The sequence below is a fragment of the Lithobates pipiens genome, unplaced genomic scaffold, assembly GCF_037356315.1.
Source record: "Lithobates pipiens isolate NorthernLeopardFrog02 unplaced genomic scaffold, aLitPip1_a1.2 Scaffold_19, whole genome shotgun sequence".
NCBI lineage: Eukaryota > Metazoa > Chordata > Amphibia > Anura > Ranidae > Lithobates > Lithobates pipiens.
The window spans coordinates 245,844,918-245,866,475 of NW_027507764.1; the positions used below are offsets into that span (position 1 = coordinate 245,844,918).

Genomic DNA, 21,558 nt, shown 5'->3' on the forward strand with positions numbered 1-21,558 from the left:
TATTTGTGGGGAAATTACACAAATTTAGTTTGGGTACAACATTGCATGACCACGCAATTACCAGTTAAAGCAGCGCAGTGCCAAAATGTAAAAAGTTCTGTCATTGAGCTCCAGACAGCTGTAACCACTTATTGTACAAAATGACCATAAAATCGCAGCAAGTACAAAAGCAGTGAGGGAAAAAGACTTGACGCTCACCTGGGCTAAGGCACTAAAGATTGTTTTAGCATTTAGATCAAATCTAGTCAATACAAATACTGAATATAGAAAATAAATGAAAACAGTTTAGAAACACTTGATATTTGTTTATTAAAAATGAAATGGAAAAAAAAAAAAAAATCACATAAAAATGTTTGATTCAGGTTAAATATTTCTCCAGAAAGTTCAAGATGCTAGTCATTAGTGGTATCAATTCCCTTAGTCCAAGATATGAAACATGTTGCTTAGAGAATTTTCTTATTGAAGGGGACACTGTCCTGTGCTGGTCTCTCCTTTTGCACACCATACTACTCTTATACTATCTCTGAATCAGAAAAAACATGTTCTGCTCTAGAGATAAATAAAAATTAGAACCAACCATTTGAAAAAAATTGCTAATCATCTGCAGAATGTTAAATTGTGCTTTGAGCAACACAATTAAACTCCGTAAAAAACGTTTAAGATTTTGCCTTATGCCAGTTTGTGGGTTTAAAGTACAAGATGATAACTTGAAAATCAGTATTGTAGTTTGTATGTACAGTATTATGCCAGATCATGCAATCTGACATTTTTAATATCCAGTACAGTTAGAAAACTAAAAGGTTCACCTCAACCATATTGGGCATTTGACGAACATGTCAAAAAATAAAAATATCCTTTAGGAATATTTAAAAAAAAAAACTGAAAGGAGTATCACTAGATACGCACTGTCCTTACTCTATTATAGGCCTCATTTCATGTTTAACAATTGCCCCTTCCAGACAATATCTTTTATGTGTGACTGCATACTGCAAGGAACTTCACTTCTGCTACAAGCTTTAGTTGAACTTGCAGCTAGAGATGGACAAACTTCAGACGGGACGTTTCGCGAACGCGGCCGAAAATTCACAAACCGCAAAGTTCATGGCGGGCCCCATTGACTTCAATGGCAGGCGAACTCTAAAAACCTAGAGGTCATATGTCCAGCCACAAAATAATTACTAGCTGTGCACACATAGTCCCACCACATGGACACTGACATAACATGTATGAAGTGAATCTGGGATCGACAACTACAAGCATTCTTTTTTATGTGAAATTTTTACAATTCAGGACTCAGGAGCGCATGAAGGCAATGGAGGAGAGGAAAGGTCAGGGTAGGCTATGAAGAGGGTGCAGGAGATGATCACCAGCACCGTAGTATATAGAGCACTGACACCAGCACCGTGATAGAGAGCACTGACACCACACAAGAGGGTGCAGATCAAGAGAATGAGGAGGGTGCAGAAGAGTAAGGCTGAGTGAGCCACTCAACCAAAACTGGTGCATCCTTTGACGTAATCGCACGCATCTTCTGCAATTTGCCACTTTGGCTCAAGTCTGTAGCTCCTGCCCTACCCCTACCATCCCTGCGGAAGGGCCTGCCTCTTTCTCTGCCTGTCATTTTTTAAAATGACCCTGTGACAAAAGTCTCTAGAGAAGTGCAGTATGTATGTGGAAGAAGGTATATAACACCCCACTTCAATCCGTCTATCACACCAGTTATAATACTTTTTTTTATTGCCTTTGTCACTCTTTGTAGTATCGCTGCAGAACCGCTCAGCAGTCAATGCTGCACAGTGGAATTGCACTATACTATGCTTTCTATATGTGCAAGTATTTTATACGTGTATTACACACCTATATACTGCACACCAAATAGTACACCTATACCAGTCCTTACAAGGACCTTTGTGGACCTAGTAGCTAGTGATTTGCAGACTGTCCCTCAGTCCCTACATTGATAAAGGACTGCTGCAGAATAGGGCAGTAATCTGCAGCACAGCCCTGCACCCTATATATTGTACACCTATACCAGTCCTTACAAGGACCTTTGTGGACCTAGAAGCTAGTGATTTGTATACTGTACCTCAGTCACTACACTGATAAAGGACTGCTGCAGAATAGGGCAGCAGTCAATATTCTTTCTATATTTGGAAGAAAGTATATTATACGTGTACAACCCTATATACTGTACACCTATACCAGTCCTTAAAAGGACCTTTGTGGACCTAATAGTAATAGCTAGTGATTAAACTGATTGTCCCTGCTGCACACAGCGTCCTGTCCCTCCCTGCACTGACAAAATACAGGCTGCAGCAATCACCAGCACAGCAGTGCACTGAACCCTATATACTGTACTACTCCTATACCATACCAGTCCTTAAAAGGACTTTTGTGGACCTAATAGCTAGCGATTTGTGTCGCTACAGTCTCTTCCTGCTCCACACAGCAACCTCTCCCTATAATGACATAAGACAGAATGTAAAATGGCCGCCAGATCAGGTCTATTTATAAGGTGGGGGGGGGGGGGAACGTCCAATTGTCCATGTGCTGAAATGTCTCAATTGGCTGTCCTGTACCCCATGATGGATGTGTCATCATGGGTCAAAGTTCTTTCACACTGTAAACACACATGTCCGCCGGGCGAACAGCGGCAATAGTCCGCCAATCGGGCGAATCGCGAGCACGCAAAATTTGCCGCGAAACGACCGCCGGGTGAACAGTTTGGCCACCCCTACTTGCAGCAATAAAACCTGTCATAAGGTGTCAGTTTTAGTGAAACTGCAGAGCTTCCAACAGGTAAACTGGACCAATGAGCTATAACAGGACTCACAAACCCAATGTATTCAATCTTGAGAGTCAAACTGTCTAAAAATCAACTGGACATCAAGGTCTGCAGTGTTCCACTTTAAATAAAATCTACATGGAATGCTCATTTAATGTGAACTATGTCAGCAAACTTAAAACACATTTTATAAAAGGAGTGATGAACCAAAAAAATAAAACAAAGAAAATCCTAAAATAGGAATAAATCAGACATTAAACTGATACATACAAGTTTTCACAAAAAAAAAAAAAAAAAAAAAAATTACCTTACCATAGCCACCTTTGCAAAAAACGTCAGGCGTCTAACTTACCATAAAAAAAATAAATAAAAAAAAAAATATATTGGTAAGAACCATCTTACCAATATAAATCAATAAAGTACAATTTTAAAGTTTAAAAGTTTTAATTATTGATGAGATTAAAAAACTCAGTGCAGAAACATGTTAAAATATAGTATGTACATAAAGGGAATGCAAGAAAATAAAAATGTAGGTGCTTTGCAAAACTTCGCTCAATTAAAAACAATATCCCAAACAAGACTGCGAAAAAAATCTTAAAATATTCTAACATAGAACATACCGTAGAACTGTTTATAGGTATCAAATTCCCCTCAAAAAGTAAGTGAAATTTACCAGCATGCTCACTCAGTGGAAGTCTGCAAAGAGGTCATTACAATTTACATAGGTGAATAGTGGAAAGGGGTGCGAAAACACCTTTGCAACCTTAAATAGCAAAATGACATGCAACTTTGCAAAACTACAAACAGATCAATGTAAGTTAATGCAATTAAATTCCCACACGTGAAACAATTGCAAATTCACATGAACAGAACATTGGACATGAATACAGACACTGATTTTGGTTCATGGTCACTAAGTGCTGATTAATATTGTCAATCATCTGCTGATGCTTACAGGAAAGTTTTCTATTGACTGTTTTTGTCTCTTCCAGTTGCTACGTTCGTTGTGATAATTTCTTTTATTTCCAACAGATTGTTTTGCACTCCCAGCGTAGTTTACTTCTTGCCCATCAGTTAGGATCTGACTATACCTGAGTCCACAGAGATGTTGCTTAAAATGTAAAAAAAAAAAAAAAAAATATGAATGTTAAACAGTTACACTTGCAACATGCACACTGATGGACATAACTTTTTACAAATTTATTTTAAACCAATGCATCTTAGGCCTGACAGCGTGCATTCCTGGCCATGCACCCCCACAATGTCACATTTGTAATAGAATGTATAAACTGACTGCATTTTAGATTTTTCTTCCATTTTACATAAAGTATGTTTTGCCATGGCCAGCTTGACTAGCAGTTTGAATAGAACCAAACCATATGAGATATTGTGGTTAAGCCGAATCTGTGTCAGCAAGTCATCAGCTATATCTTGTTATCAAATCAAGCAGTCTAACTCTTGATAAGAAAGTACTGAGTGTTATGCAGAGTACACACGACCGGACTTTTTGACAGCAAAGGTCCGACGAAATGAGTCCGTCGGACATTTTGATTGTGTGTGGGCTCCATCGGATCTTTGCTTGCCAAAAGCCCGGCGGAGTTTAGAAATAGAACATGTTTTAAATTTTCCCACCGGAACTCCGCCGGACCAAGAAATCCGTTGGTGTATGCTAGTCCGACGGACAAAAACGAGGGCAGCTATTGGCTACTGGCTATGAACTTCCTTATTCTAGTTCGGTCGTACGTCATTACGTTCGAATCTGTCAGACTTTGGTGTGATTGTGTGTGTCCAAGTCCGTTCCTTCAGAAAGTCCGCCGGAATTCCGCCGAAAGTCCATTGGGAAGACTGTCGGGGACCTAGTCCGTTAAAAAGCTTGGTCGTGTGTACATGGCATAAGTTTTGTAAAACCCTTAGACACGTATTTTTACTTTTATATAAACCATTGTCTTCCTCCTTAAAGTCAGAGATCTTATGAACACACTCAAGCCCGTTTTCTGTGTCTCATTTGGTCTCTCAAGGATCTGAGGGTCCTGGTGGTCTGCCTGCATAAACCAGGATGATAGTCATGGTGTATAATTCCTTTCAAATGGGGGCTTGTCCTGGATAAAGCAATCATCCATGGTAAGTAAACCTTTGTTTTATTTGACAAATTATTTTTCTTGCCTCGGCACTGATAAAGCTTTAGTCCTTTAAAATTTATATAGAAAGGAGACAGACCTCGCCTTAAAGGTCTTTGGGAGACCTGACTCTTAGAGAGAGGATTCATTAACATTCTAAAAGGTCTTTGGGAGACCTGCGTCCTAGAAAGAGGATTCCTTAATATTAGACAAAACAGTAATGTAAGGAGAAAAAGTTAATGAGGTAATCACCACCATGACCCAAACCTGTGTTTGCTTTGTCTTTTCTGTCGCATAGAAGTATAAGATAATTTGTTGTGTGGAAGAAGCTGTAAGGTAAGACAGCCTCTCGTTCACTGTAATATGGGTCAAGAACATGGTAAAGAGACTCCACCTCCCCCTAACCCTGGGGACATGTTTAAGGATTATGTTGCTAGGGTTTGCGGTACTGATTATGAAATTATAAATCCTTGGGTGTCAAATTTAGCATAGTAGTGAGGCTATTCATAGTAGTAATCCCTTTCCCCAAGAGAGATAATGATCAATTTCATATAGATATGGTGAAAGGCTTATGTCTTGGTGACAAGAAAGCTTTCCCATGGTTTTCAGGAGACCCTCAGTGGGATATGAAATCCATCACAGTTTTAGGATCATATCAAATTGTCCAGTGAATCTCTTGAGTAGGGACTTGCTGGGAAAATTGGATATGCAGATAATAATGTCCCCAAGTGGTGGTCTTACTGTCTATTCAAACAAGGTCCCTGTTGTGCCCATTTTGGTCCCAAGTAATGAAGTACCAACAGAAAAATTACCAAAAGATTTACAAAATGCCTGTTCAGATGGGTCTTTGGATGTGGGTCTCGTCTCCTGCACCCCATATAAAGCCACCCTCAAACCTTGGACAGAACCTATATACCACAAACAATACCCTTTGCCAAAAGAAAAGGACAACGGAATTGCTCCCATGGTGGAACATTTCCTTAAACAAGGAATTTTAAAGGAAACAATTTCACCTTACAACACACCTATAAATCCAGTTAAAAAGCCGGATGGCAGGTATAGGTTTGTTCAAGACCTTAAATAATCTTGTAGTACCCATAGCACCTAATGTTCCATAACTCCTGACTTCCATACCATCCGATGCAGAGTATTTCACGGTAATTGATTACTGCATCAGATGGTATGGAAGTCAGGAGTTATGGCACATAATGCAAGAATAGGCTATGTCTATGAATGCATTTTTTAGCATCCTGGTGGATGAAGAGACATAGCCTATTCTTGCATTTTGTTTTAGAAATCACCAGATGACCTGGTGCAGAATGCCCCAAGGGTATGTAGACTCCCCTGTAGTCTATTCAGTTGTACTCCAGCCAATCCTGCAGTCCTGGACTCCCTGCCATGGTTCAGTCCTATAGAGTATGTTGATGATTTGTTGTTACGCAGACTGAGCCAGGTTGCCAGTAGAGAGGATGGTAAAGATTTATTGTACTAGTAAGCAGAAAATGGTCTCAAAGTCTCTAAAAAGAAATTGGAATGGTGTCAGACTGTTGAATACCTTGGTTTTACCCTTGCAAAGGGAGAAGGAAGAGTCAGTCACAAGAGAGCTGTGGCTCTCTTGGGTCTGCCCCACCCACTGACAAAGATATGCTATCTTTTCTTGGTATGACTGGTTTACTGCCAATGGATAACTGACTGCTCTTTCTATGATAACCTCTTGAGGAAAGCCACAGGCTCATACATGACAGATTGTGTCAAATGGACAGATGAAATGTGTAATGCATTTGTGTACCTTAAGACAGCAATGGTAACGGCCCCTGGCCCTCAGATTGCCCAATTATGGCATGATGTTTCACTTGCTTGCCAGGGACAATTGTAAAACAATGACGGGAGTCCTGCCTTAGGAACACGAAAGAAAACTCCGCCCTATTGCAGATTTTCAAGAGTAGAGCCAATGCCAGTAGAGGGCATGCCGGCATGTCTCAGAGCTTTGGCATCCTGTGCTATGGTAGTAGAAATGGCTGCTACTTTTACTCTAGGACATCCAATCATCTTACATACTACTCATAATGTAACCATTTTGTTGACAAAATATTCATACCCAACATATGTCAGCCCAAAGATTATGTGGATACAAGGTTATTCTCCTCTGAAATCCATATCTCGAAATATAAAACATGCTTCACCCACTTCAGGCCCAGCCCTAATCCTAAATGTCTTACTAGGTTTAAAAGAAGAAGAGGATGAGGTAGTTCCTCAACATGAGTGCATTGAATTAATCCACCAGCAAACATCTCCAAGTGAAGATATGTCTTCCACTGCAATCCTGGGGGCACAACATTTTTTTGTTGATGGTTCTGGTTCTAGACCAAATGACAACACATATCATGCAGGATATGCTGTAGTCCAGTTGCCTGATGTAATGCTCGAAGCAAACCTTGTCCCATTTAAATCAGCACAGGTTGCAGAACTGATTGCCCTTACAAGAGCATGCCAGCTCTTTGAAGGACAAGATGTGAACATTTATACTGATTCTAAATACGCATTCGGTGTATGCCAAGATGATGTTTCAAAAGGAAATGCCTTAGCTGATAAAGCAGCAAAGGAAGCAGCTTCTAAACAAGCTACCATACAAATGCCATCACTTGCACCTGAAATGCCCCTCTTAGACCAAACCTTGTCAGATCTTCAGACATATGCTACAGACACAGACATTAAACAATGAAATATTGCAGGAGTGCAAAAAGCCCAGATACTGGACTTGTCTGTCAAGAGGGGAGGCCATGCATACCTGTAGCTAGTGCACCTTTATTTCTCATGGGGTAGGGCACAGAGGCAGGCAGGACACATGTAAATTATTGGACAATGATTTCTTTATCCCCAGTCTTCCCTCTTTGGTCAAATCATATGTTGCCAGAGGCATCACATGCATCCAAAACAACCCAAGAAATCCATACAAGGCAAAACATGAACACCTTACATATCCATCCACACCTTTTACGCATTTACAGATTTATGACTAAATTAGGTAAAAGATGTTAATATTTACTTGTGATAGAAGACATGTTTTCAAGATGGGCAGAAGCATTTGTAACCACAAAAGATGATGCACAAACAGTTGTAAAAATCCTCATGCAGAAAATTATCCCTAGATGAGGATACCCGCTCCAAATAAATTCTGATAATGGTCCTGCCTTTATTTCAAAAGTGTGCCAAGATTTAGCGAAAACACTTAAAATTGATGGGAAATTTAATATTACCTTACCACCAGCAGAGTTCAGGTATTGTTGAGAGAATGAACAGAACCTTTATGCAGCGTACACACAAGCGGAATGTCCTTTTCATCCTATATTCCGATCGCGTGTATGCCTCATCAGGCAGGCAAATGGGCGTACCTGTATGTCCCTTTAAATTTGCCGCCCTGCCACCGGGAGCACGCCACCCGCAGCTCGCTCCCGTGCTGGTCGGGACCCCTGTGAGTCCGGTCGCAGGACCCGCGGACTCGATCGGCGCGGGCATACCCGCGATTGTCTCACGGGGCGGCTGAATGAAGAAATGCCGTTGTAAACAGCATTTCTCCATTCTGCCTAGCAACTAGTGACGCGGATCTCTGCTCCATGTGATTAGAGCAGAGATCAGTGTTCACTAAATGAAAGCCCAGCCCCCAACAGTTAGTAACACCCCTACACTGCCACCCACTGGTTAACCCCCTCACTGCCAGTGTCATCACACAGGAATCACTGCATTTATATAGCAGTGATTGCGGTATAAATGAAAATGTGTCCACCATAATGTCACAATAGAAAATCGCTGATCGCCGCTATTACTAGTTAAAAAAATAAATAATAAAAATGCCATAAAACTATCCCCTATTTTGTAAACGCTATAACTTTTGCACAAACCAAAACTTATTGCGATTTTTTTTTACCAAAAATATGTAGAAGAATATGTATCGGCCGAAACTGAGGGAAAATTTTTTGTTTATATATTTTTGGGGGATATTTATTATAACAAAAAGTAAAAAATAATGCGTTTTTTTTCAAAATTGTCGCTCTATTTTTGTTTATAGCGCAAAAAATAAAATCCGCAGAGGTGATCAAATACCACCAAAAGAAAGCTCTATTTATGGGAAAAAAAGGACGTCAATTTTGTTTGGGAGCCACGTCGCACGACCGTGCAATTGTCAGTTAAAGTGATGCAGTGCTGAATCGCAAAAAGTGGTCTGGTCTTTGACCAGCAAAATGGTCCGGTCTGTAAGTGGTTAATGCAGCATATTCTTTTCTTCTTTATAATGCTAGAAAAATGAAGTTGTTTTGATGCTCATATTCATACAGAGTTCTCACAAACTGATTTATTCATTATTTATCCTCATCTCATGAATAATATTCTGTTTTTTAAAAGCCTGATCTCCAAAATAATGTTTACATTTGTTTATACTCCTCTTATTTTTTATTTCATCAAGATTTATTTTACGATTACTTAGTTATTTTCCAGTGATCTCCATATAATTTGATTTTTTGGAGTGTCAAGTTAGCACAATAACATTAGTATCTTGTATTTTTTATTAACCTCAAGGAGGTTGGTGTCCCTTGTTAATTTGACATTGTCTTTTTGAAATGTACCTGCCTTTGAATAAAAACACATAGGAAAGTATTTTCAGAAAAAAAAATCAATTTATTCTGGGTAACAAAATAAAGAGGAAGTCAACGCTGGGGAAACTTTTGGAATTTGCAAAGCCTTTTGGCCCCCAGGGCACACATTAAGTCTGTGGAAAAAAAATTAGAAGCTCGAGTCGTCCATATAATAGGAAGCACAATCTGGTCCAGGAATCCCAGAGATCAGGACCAGCAGCAGACGACATATCTGTCCCCAGGCTGTGGTACTACAACCACCACCAGGCTGTGGCTCTGGTGGTCGCCTTGTGGCAGGAGGAGGATGGGCTTGCTCATATGTGTGTCTGTTCTCAGTCAGCTGGCCCCTCAACCCCTTCTGAAGGGCCTCAGAAAAAATTCTCTCACAGAGGAGGCGTTGACCCTTCTCCAATTCCAGCAACCTGGTGGCTATATAGCAGCCATATGCCTCTTCAGTGTTGGGGGGGGGGGCTTCGGAGGAAATCGCTGGCTTCCCTAATGAGGCCTAGTGCTGCCTCCTCCATTATTGTCCTCTTCCTGGGCTTTTTGGTGGTAAGGCAGAGGGGAGGGCACCTGGGATTGGGGGAGGCTCCTACTGGGCCCAGCCACCTCCCGGCTGCCACTGCGCACGGCCTCCTCCTGGCTGCCACTGCGCACGGCCTCCTCCTGGCTGCCACTGCGCACGGCCTCCTCCTGGCTGCCACTGCGCACGGCCTCCTCCTGGCTGCCACTGCGCACGGCCTCCTCCTGGCTGCCACTTTCCAGACCCTCCTCCTGGCTGAGCTCATCCTGTGTATAAAAAAGGGACGTAGTTGTAGTTTTTGCTTCATCAATCACGCACAATTTTCAGCTCATGACTTGCACATTGAATGTTAATAAATAGAAAAGACTAACGTATTCTCCGGCGTGCTGGCACTGCTCCTACTAGCCGGAGGACTTCTTTCACATTTTCTGGGCTTGCCCTGCAATTGTACATTATTGGAAGGAAGTACTCCAAGTGATCGCTAAGGTCACAAAGATTAGTGTCCCGTATGATCCTAAGCATTGTCTGCTGGGATTGGTGGAACAAATATCGATGCTCAGAGCTAAAAAAAAACTCATATCCCTGTTATTGTACTATGCACGCAAGGCCATCACAATGAACTGGAGGCACACATCTCCCCCCTCTGTCAGATTTTGGAAGACCCTAGTGAACGCCAGTTTACCCCTTTATAAAGCCACATACTCGGGCAGGGGTTGCCCACATAAATTCGAAAAAGTGTGGACCTGTTGGTTAGATGATAGCACCACGGCAACTGATGCAGTAACCAACCCCTAGATTACCATTATGGTAATATGGCAGTAAATTGACCCATTTACTCCCATGTCACGTTATTCTGTTGTCATAATATTGAGCACAGAGTCTCCTGAACCAAGCCTCTCCCCTCATTGGGGAATAGATTAGTAAGTTTGTTTTATGGTCTGCCCTGTTGTGGTCAGTTGCCGCATCAGAGGATATGCCCCTGCATGGGCAATGTTTGGCCCCTGCGTGGGCAACTTTGTATGCTAAAGGAAAACTCAATAAAAAAAGATTTTGCAAAAAAAAAATAGAAAAGACTCATTCTGATCCCAGCATTTTTCAAGCTGGTCACCAACATTTTTGGCCGCTACCGTCTAGTGATATGTATACATCATTTTTGGTATAAAATCATTGATTTGTAAGCAATAACATTTAGTTATCATCATTAAAATTAAGACAATAAATATGTCTAAAAAATAATATACCTGACTCGAGCTGGGTGCATCTACTTCTTCCAGGATGGAAGGCCCAGGTTGTTCCTCATCAGCCTCTGCTGGGGTTGAGGGAACGGTGGAGGGATGGCTGCAGGGAAGGGTTGAAAGATTCCCTGGCTTCAGTCTGGTCATCCAGAAACTGCAGTTTGTTGAAGTACCATAGCCTGGGGACATAAACATTCTCTGCTGATGCTCCTGATCGGAGTGATTTCTGAGTCTTATTATGCTCTCTCTTATACATGTTCCTCAAGATCCCAATTTTATTTCCCAAAAACTTAATGTTTGCTTCGGGGACCCGAATCTTCACAAATTCCAGAAGTTTCTCCAGCGATGACCTCCTTATAATATAAGCTGCGTTTCACCTCCCACATCTCCCTGTATCAGTCTATGAAACTGAATTCTGGGTCCTTAAACTGATTCATCTTTGCTGTAAGACAATACACAAGACAAAAACACTAATGTCATCCTAAACTCTCATTATCTTATCCCAATATAGGCCTCAAACTTGAAGCAGTATAGGCCACTGTGATGGGCCAAGTTTAAATTTTACCTTTGTTTAGCAAGCTCGCCACTTCCATTCGTCCTTCCTCCACACACAGATCATACATATGACACATGCGTATTAGCTTGATATACAATGCACATGTGTGAAACTCCGCCCGCCCGACGTTCTTTTTCTTGAATATTCCCCACCCCTTCTCTCGTCGGTGTGCAGTAGGAGCAACATGGCGGAGACACAGCAGGTGGTTGGAAATTATTCCAGTGATGATGAGGAGGAAGAAAGCCCTGAGCCTGAAATGACACGATCCCGAAGGAGGAGATTCCAATATGGCCTTTGAAGAAATGGTATAGATGGTGGACATCTTGCGGAGGAAGGATTATGATGGGAAACATGGACAGTACACCCAGCAGGATTTGCGCAAGGCCAAGATCATGACAAAAGTTATGAAGACTCTGCAGCAGAATTTTGGGGTATGACGCTCCAAATTAAGGAAACGACTGTCCGACCTTAAACTGAGGGAGCCGGATAAGTATAGAAGAATAAAGAAAGTGCTTCAAAAAAGTAAGTACTTGTGTTTTCCTATTATGATTATTATCTTGCATGCTGCTCCATGTGATTTTCTTTACTGTTGTACAGTTTTAAATGGCTACTTTCGTGTTGGTGGGTACAGTAATCATTCATAGGAAACATTGTTTGCAAATAAATACAATGATTTTAGCTGCTACAGGGTTAACTACCTTTTTCTCATGCTATTTTTTCTTAAAAGAAGTTTAGGACATAGTTGTCTAGATGTCTTTGAAACTAGAATGAGTTGCAAACTTCATTCAGTGGAATGTAAGGAGAGGACACTCAGCAGCTGTTTACACATCTGGACTCAGGAGCACTAGTGTGGGACACCAAAGCACATTTTTTAGGATGACCCACACAGGGGCTCCAGTGGATACTTGGGGTGTCTCCATCTGTGAAACTTGGCCAAAAAAGGTAAGTATTCCAGCTTGGTTAAAAGGGAATTAATCAGGTCTCCAACTTGGATCTCTGCCCAAACAGACAATTGTACACCACTTCCAAGCAATGTTTCATATTCCTATTTCTGGACTCAAATATCTGTGTGCCAAGTATATCTTTTGTTTCATTCTCATAGGGGAGAAAAGACTCGGAGGACACCAGGGACCCCCCACATCACCAACAAGAAGCCCCCACCCCCCGAGGTTCTGGAGGAAGGAGAGGTGGAGGAAGTGGGTGAGATGGTCATCCAAACAGGTCAGTGTCTGACACCCCAACTTCAGGTAATCTATGTATGCCTGCATATTTCTAAATACATTATTATTATTATACACGATTTATATCGCACCAACAGTTTACGCAATGCTTTACAATATATAAGGGGGGACAACAATTACAGTACAATAGGTACAGGAGGGCCCTGCTCGTAGAGTTTACATTCTAAAGGGAGAGGGTGGTGGTACAAAAGTTAATAGCTGCAGAGAATGATTTGATGGGGGTGGCTTGGGGACAGCTGTTAGGTGAGATAGGCTTCCCTGAATAAATGAGTTTTCAGGGATCTCCTAAAGGTGGACAGGGTAGGTGCTGATCGGACAGACTGGGGCAGGGAGTTCCAGAGGATGGGAGAGGCTCTGGAGAAGTCTTGAAGGCGAGCATGAGAGGCGCTAACAAGGGAGCTAGAAAGCAGGAGGTCTTGGGAGGAACGGAGGGGACGATTTGGGCGATATCTGCAGATGAGTTTGGTGATGTAGATGGGGCGATGTTGTGGGTGGCTTTGTATGTTATGGTTATTTTTAGGTGATGTGCCGATTGTGGAACAGGCAGCTGAACCTTTCACTAGGGCCAGCGCCCAAAGGCTCATCCACAATATCATGCTGCGGAATGGGGAAATTGACAATATTCAAAATAAACTGAATGTTATGGAACAACAAATGAATAGATGTGTCGGGGAGAATCTAAATTTTTGGCAAATCACATCCATTTTCCCATTTGTTGGACTCCCCAAAAATATTTTTCTACATTTTAAAAGCCAAATTTTGAAAATGCACATGGTGGGTCAACATGTGCTATCTGCCATTAGGGGATCTCAACGTACGCGTTTTGTGGGTGCAACCCCTTCCTCGTAACTCTAGTAGGTGAGAGGAAGGGGTTGCACCCACAAAACATGTCCATTGATCCCCTATGATGGGAGATGGCACATGTTGACATTACCCATTTGGACTCCCAATGTGTGCACATCTTCAAAATTTGGCTTTTACAGGGGTGACATTACCCCATCTGATGAACTTAATATCAAGACATTTTTGACACTATAATGTCTGATATTGCCTTTAGTTTTTATACATTGAACTTTGTAAGTTCCAGAGTTGTGTAAGTTATGTTTTAAAACATGACTATTTGTGAAAAAAAAAAAAAAAAAGAGAAAAAAATATATGTTTTAAAAGTTTTCTAAACGCACATTGTGAATGTGTACAGAGTAAATATTTTGAGAAACAATGTGTGGCTTCTTCTTTCAATGCTCAATACCAGTTTTGTAAGTAATTGTGTTTACAGCGACAATGGGGCTTATTTAGTAAAGGAAAATCCACTTGGCACTACAAGTGCACTAGGAGAACCTAGGAGACGGCCAAAAAGCAAGCAATAAAGAAATTTCAAGATTTTATCTGATAATTTTTTTTTATTACTAAAAATTAGACATTGTCTGGCATTGCAATGGCCCCCCTACCCGTAAATTAATTAATATATTTCTCCTGAATTTCACGGGTGCTTTGGGGTGCCAAAGCCAGTATGGCCAGTATCCAGTTCCGTCAGGGAATTGTCTGTAATAAGTCCGGCCTCAGGCCCGACTGAGGCTATATAATTCTGGGATTTTTTCCTTAAATAATTGTGCAGTATGCAGCAGCATAGGATGATACGGTTGTTGATGTAGTCCGCCATATGGATTGCTGTCAGAAACAGGCGGAACCGGCTGGACATTATCCCGAAGGTATTCTCAACGACACTTCTTGCTCTGGCCAGTCAGTAGTTAAAAACCCTCCTCTCTGGGGTGAGGGTCCTTAGAGGAAATGACCTCATCAGGTGCTTGCCCAGACCAAAGGCTTCATCTGCAATAAAGATGAAGGGGAGTCCTTCCACGCTATCTGCATCAGGTGGCAATGCCAGGCCACCAGTCTGGAGACGCTGGTAAAACTCAGTCTGGGCGAAGACTGCTCCATCCAACATCCGGCCATTCTTCCCCACGTCCACTAGAGGAACTCCTAATGTGTCGACACTGCTGCCATTAACACTACACTATTAAACCTCTTATAGTTATAATAGTGAGACCCCGAATGGGGTGGTGGCACAATGTGCACATGCTTCCCATCTACAGTCCCTTCACAGTTGGGAAAGTCCCAAACAAGAAAAAAAAAAAAAAAGTACTTTTGCACATAACATTGCAAGCAGATCACACAAAAAACATTTTTTGCACAACATCAGTATAACATTTATTATTTAAAGACAAACATAAGGCCCACTTATCAGATTTCTCACCCCCCTCTGATGGCCCATTGATAAAATTGCATGGGGGCGGGGGGGGGGGGGAGGGTTTGAGGTGACTTTGGGAGCCAGAAAAAAAAGCCTCCAGCACTCTGACTGAATTTAATGACACGCATAACATTTGGACACATTTTAGGGGGGGGGGGGGGGGGGGGTTATAAATTAATTTAAGGACACACATAACATTTAGACACATTTTAGGGTGTGTTCCGGGGAAAGCCGTACAATGGCGCTGACAATATACATGGTTAAGGGACTAGGCTATAGGTGTATATGGGCCCAGGATATGCTGGGGAGTTTAGTGAAGGGAAATATGCATGTAGGCCAAAAAAGAGCATTAAAAGCTTCCATCATGCATGAGGATAAAGGGGACATTCACAGCATATTCCAATCATGGTAATTAGGGAATGATGAAATGAATACAATACATTAGCAAACATTAACTACTTCCACCCGGCCGTATATGTACATTGACCAAGTGGGGAGCTCTCTCCTTCTGAATGGACATTCAGAAACGTCCTTAAGAAGGAGGGGGATCGTGCCCGTGCAGCGGCGCGATCCCGATGCGTTTGTGTCACCCGGACACGGCACATCTCCAATCAGCAGGAGGGCTCTGTGATTGGCCCTCCTGATCATATGATGGCCGTGTCCAATCCAAGCCATCATCCGATGTAAACAGCCGGTTGCTAGGCAATCGGATCTTCTCTCCTCACATGGAAGTTGTCGCTGAGGAGAGGAGAGCAGATCGCTGCAGCCGGCTGGTGAACAGTGAATATGAGCGTTTTTTTTACAGCTTTTTACTCACTGATCACTGGTCTAGTGTAAACACACAGGTCCCCACACAATGTACTCAAATAAAACACATGTCCCCCACATATGTCCCAATGATCACCTGCACACATCTGTACATGATCATTTGTGTACATATGTCCGTGATCACACAAACCAATTATTATACACGCAACAGAATTTTTTTTTACCAAAAACATGTAGCAGAATACATTTTGGCTTAAATTTATGACAAAATTCGATTTTATTGGATTTCTTTTAAAATAGAAAGAAGAAAATAGTTTTTTTTCCAAATTTCCACTCTTTTTTTGCTTATATCGTAAAAAAATAAAAAAAGGAGTTGTGAATAAATACCACCAAAATAAAACACTATTTGTGTGAAGGAAGGGGGCGAAAGTGCCCTGATTTGTAGTGGTTAAATACATATAATGTGATGTTAAAGAAGAAAACTTGCCTTAATATAGTCTTTCTGCAGGACCTGAATGATGACAGAACAGGTCTCTGGAATAATGATCCCCAGAGCCTGGGGGGAGATGCCTGTCGAGAACTTGAGGTCCTGCAGGCTTCTCCCAGTCGCCAAGTAACGCAAAGTGGCGACTAGCCCCTGCTCCAGAGTGATAGCTTTCCTTATGCAGGTACCCTAAAACAAAACAGAGAGAAGAAAGTTCTCCCAAGAGGGACGATTTGGACACTGAGATTAATAAGTTTATTTAGGTAGAAAAAACACACATATCAAAAATTTCCCGAGAGAGTATACCACAACGTTGTCATGTTAAAATAGGGGGCACAGCTGCACATGCCCCACATGCACCACATGCTTACAAACATACACTCTCATATGTACCAGTTAATCATTATGGTTGATACTTGAAAATCGATGATCATATGGCAAAACAAATGGTGTTTTGTGGCGATTCAGCAAGTTAATGAACAAGCAGGCAGTCCAATAATCTGAAACTGGGTAATTAGAAGCACAGTCCAGAACAACTCCATGGATAGTATAGATCCCTTTTGTAAAGATTAAAAGGTAAGCCTGGTTGACAAATCTGAGACACGCAGTGTGGATTGTGACTATAAATATAGTCAGGGGACAGGCAAACACAGACTCTCATACTCCTAAGATCAATGCATTTAAATCTCCACAGCAAAGCAAAGCAGTGAATGTAGGATGGGGAGGAAAGGCAGGAGCCAGGCGTCACACTTGGTTTAAATATGTGTCAAAGACACTCTCACCATTTTTCCATTTTCTGGCCGCTTTCCTCTACCTATACCCATCAATGCAGATCAGACCTCACTTAGTCTAGGTCAGATAGTCCAAAGTAAGATTCCACTGTGCAGGTTGTTTGCCGTTATAGCAGTGTTAAACACTCTACACGCTTGTAAGAGCACTCCGAACAGGCTCCCTGTGTCTTGAAAGTCTCGCCGTACACACTCCGCTTACTTCAGCTACTCAGTCCTCACTCATGCAGTCAGTTGACACTCCCTCAGGCAACGCACCGACGTCACACTCATGCAGGTATTCTGCCTGCTGATATAAGGGGTCAGCAAAGCCAACAGACTGTGAAAAAGGGGGTCCCGCCATTCTGAGATAATTCCTGAAATCATCAGGATTATTCTCCTGGATCTCACAAAGCAAAGGCATGTGCAAGAATTGGTCATGCTGGAGTAACCAATTCTTGGTTCATAAACTCCTCCTTGCCATGTTCATGGACTGGGCTTGGGTCAAAGTATGAACCCCAACACCAAGCCCCCACACAGCACAAACTCTACGACAAGTACGTACCCACACCATGGTTTCAAAATGGTCAGCTGGTCAGAATGAACTTAACAGAACGCACTGAAGAACAGCAAGGCCTGTAAAGAACGAGCTGAAAATCAGTAACGAGCGGACCAGAACTCACTGAAAAACAGATACAAACTGACTACACGCACTGGTAACCAAATGCAAACCCACAAGCACAAACTGAACAGCAGTAAAATGATCTGAAAAAGCTGGAGCCTGAAAAGCATGAATCGTCTCTAACCAAACTTCTACTAACACAAGATTAGCAGAAGGAGCCCAAAGGTTGGCCCACTAGGTATTGAACTTCCTTTTTCTAGTCCTGTTGTACGTGCTGTACGTCACCGCGTTCTTGACGATCAGACTTCGGGGTGATCAAGAGAAGCCCGGAGTGAGATGCAGGCTAAAGGGAGGGCTGTCATGACAGGGTAGCTGAGGAAACCAGCAAGGATAGGGGTTAAAATTATAAATTCAATTTTAGAACCATTTAGACACATACATTTAGCTAATTTTTGCAATTATGATGCCCTCTGATATATGTGCACCCTTGCAGATATTTTATAGACATGATTTTTAAGGGGCTAAGTGGAAACCGCAGTGAGAAATACCCCTATCCAGACCGTGCTGATCCTCCGGATGTTCCCCTGTTGTGGCTTTTGTTGGTTCCGCCTCCTCAGCTCCCGAGCTGGATGCACTACACGACCGCCATCTTGATATCCAGTGTTTGACGATTTATTTCAGCCATTCGGTAAGTATGAGGTCTCGGTTTCAGACCTTTCTTGCCAATCATTCCACCTGGCCCCATCTAACAATTTACATCTATTGATCTTATCACTTAAATTGCAGATACAACATTCATCCATCTGCCCCTGAAGCAAGCAAGCAGGGTCTCGCAAAATGCATAGGGCTTTATTGATGCTTGTTTTATGCCGGTACATGCTGGGTATTATTGATGTCTGCATTATGTTTACATACTTCCCTGTTTATATGTATGTACATTTTATTTATTTTCTTATTGTGTATGTGTATTTACTGACCTAGCAACTTACAAGTTTTATTGTTCATTGATGTACTGTATAACACTTGTAATAAATCTTTGTACATTTACTTTCATCTGTGTTGTATGCATTGGCTATTATGCTGGGTAACTGACAATCATTGTTGCCACTCTGTTACATAACATTTTGAAACAAATTGATTTGGTCTCAGTGTTCACTGTGAACATTGGTTAAATCTCTCTCACCTCATCTAAAGTCCCAGGGCTATTTCTCTTGTTTTTTTGATCGCTGCAATCAAGGACATCCCGGTGGCAGGTACATAATGGGCACGGTGTGTTCGGGGGTCTCAACCTCCGAGCGCATTTCACTACCCTCCTCCCCCCAAGCTCAGCGCCATTTTGGGAGCCCACACACAGTGGCCCCTCATCTGATGGTGTGGTTTCTCTGCCGGTCCCGCCAGCTCGCCATGGGAGACAGGATCGTATGTCCAATTCCCCTGTCGTGGCCCTCAATAGGGATTTGGCCCAGCGGGGACCGGTCAGTCGATACGAGCGACCGGTGTCCCCCCTTCCTAACAGGAGGGTCGGTCCCTCAGGTCCGGGGATGGAGCCAGGCGGGTACCCCCCTCATCCAACATGGCGGTCTGTCCCGGCCAGGAGAAGTGCTGGAGGCACAGGAGCGAGACACAGCACGAGGGCTGGGACCAGCACTTCCAGACCCGTAGCTGTGGTCTCGGTGGCGATTCCGGTTGCAGCGAGCCAGCACGATGAGACTTTTCCCCAGTCAGAGGGGGAGTTGTGCAACTCCGATGATGAAAGGTCAGTTCGGGCAGCAGCAGTGGATGCTGGACGCGCGGCTGTGGGACCCCTTCCTGTGCAGCCTGGCGAGTCAAATACTAACACTATCTTCCTTACAGGTTGTTTTGATTAATTTGCCAACTTTGGGTACAAGTGGCGGCAGGGTGCATCCCCTCCCCCGCCGCTATTGCCGAGTGCACCCCCTCCTCAGACAGCAGCTCAGAAGTCGGGTCCGAGCTACAACATCTCGTCAGGTTTGTGCTCGCTGGTCCAACGCTTTGAGGTGGGTTCAGTTGCCCCTTCTCCTGTGCGGGGATGGGTGCCCAGTCTGGCAGGGACAGCTCCGCTGCTCATGGGGGTTCCAGTGCCGGGGACGAGCAGGGAGTTCGTCTACTGTGGGGGGAGGGTGGTCCAGTGGGGTCAGTGGTCGCTGATAAACCCGAGGCGGGTAAGGAATCTAGTAAGGCAGTTGACACAAAGGGTTTATGGGGGGCAGGTTTGGCTCTGATATGACTAACAATTTTGTCAGAGGAAAAGCGGTTCGCACATCCTTACCCTGGGACCACAAGGATATAAGTCAGAGGGTGAATCTGTCTGCGGCACAGCCTCCTCTACTGTTATTTCCAGGCAGGGTCCAAGGTGCGGACACCCCGAGACAGCTGACCCGAAACTTAAAGGGGTGTGTTGGCAATTTAATGAGGGAGCATGTAGGTTTGGAAACGGCTGCCGTTTCAAACATGAATGAAGGAATCTGGCTGTGGGGGTGGTCACATGCTGTCCCGATGTTTTAAAAGAGGTAAAGAAAGGCCTGGTGATTCTTCAGGAAAGAGGGAGGACTCCAGTGATGGTGGGAAGGATGCGCCCCTTTCTAAGTAGATAGCCAGAGTGAGCAGCTGCCCAGTTGTTGGAAGTGGGTTTTTCAGAAGGGTTTCGCATTCCATGTTCGATGAAAAGCATTCCTCCTGTGGCCCAGAATTAGTGGTCAGATTTTGAACACCCTGGGATGGTCTCAGAGAAGCTAGCCAAAGAGGTAGCGTTGGGCCGTATGCGTGTCCCTTTTCCATCCCTCGTGAGGGCTTACCCTTGGGGGCGGTACCCAAGAAGGAACCTGTAAAATTTTGATTAACCACCAAAGGGGGGGGGGGGGGTGACGGTCAACAATGCCATTGATCCTGACGCATGTTCGGTATGATATACATAGTTTGACACAGTGGTCAGTTGGGGACGGAGATATGGCTGGGGGGCCCTTATGGCAAAGACGGATGTCAAGGTGACTTTTCAGTTGCTTCCGGTTCACCCGGACAGTTTTTAATTTTTGGAGTGCCAGTGGAGGGAGGAATATTATGTGGATTAGTGCGTGCCAATGGGCTGTTCTATCTCATGCTCACTGTTTGAGACAGTTCATTCGTGGAACAGGATGGGTCGGGAGTCAATTCCATCATACATTACGATTTTTTGTGTGTAGGCCCCCCTTCATCCAAGGTGTGCGGGAATTTGCTGGTTACACGTCACAATGGATTCATAGGCTATGGAGTGCTGCTTACAGGAGGACAAACTGCAGGTCCTCCAGTCGGAGATTTGCTCTATGGTGGGTAAACGCAAAATCCAGCTGCGCCAGCTACAGTTGCTGTTGGGGAAGCTGAATGTTATGCGCAGGATTTTGCCCATGGGGCGTGTGTTTTGTTGCCGCTTATCTGTGGTGACAGCAATCGCCTCATCACACTACATCAAGCTGACGTGGAAACACAGGGAAGACCTGTGCATTTGGCACGCCTTCCTGGATTCCTATAATGGTCGGGCGTTATGGATGGAGGGCCCGGTTGGCAATTTTGACATGGAATTCTATACC

At 43.2% G+C, this 21,558-nt stretch overlaps 1 protein-coding gene across 1 annotated transcript in view; it reads right to left on the minus strand.

Annotated features, from left to right (window-relative positions):
- Positions 1 to 3,210: 3,210 nt before the first annotated feature.
- Positions 3,211 to 21,558, minus strand: part of TENT4A (terminal nucleotidyltransferase 4A) — a 686,787-nt gene continuing 668,439 nt past the window's right edge. Inside the window, exon 11 of the mRNA XM_077491885.1 lies at positions 3,211 to 3,896. Within this exon, the coding sequence (XP_077348011.1) occupies positions 3,723 to 3,896 (174 nt within the window). The 3' untranslated portion in view covers positions 3,211 to 3,722. The remainder of the gene's footprint in view (positions 3,897 to 21,558) is intronic.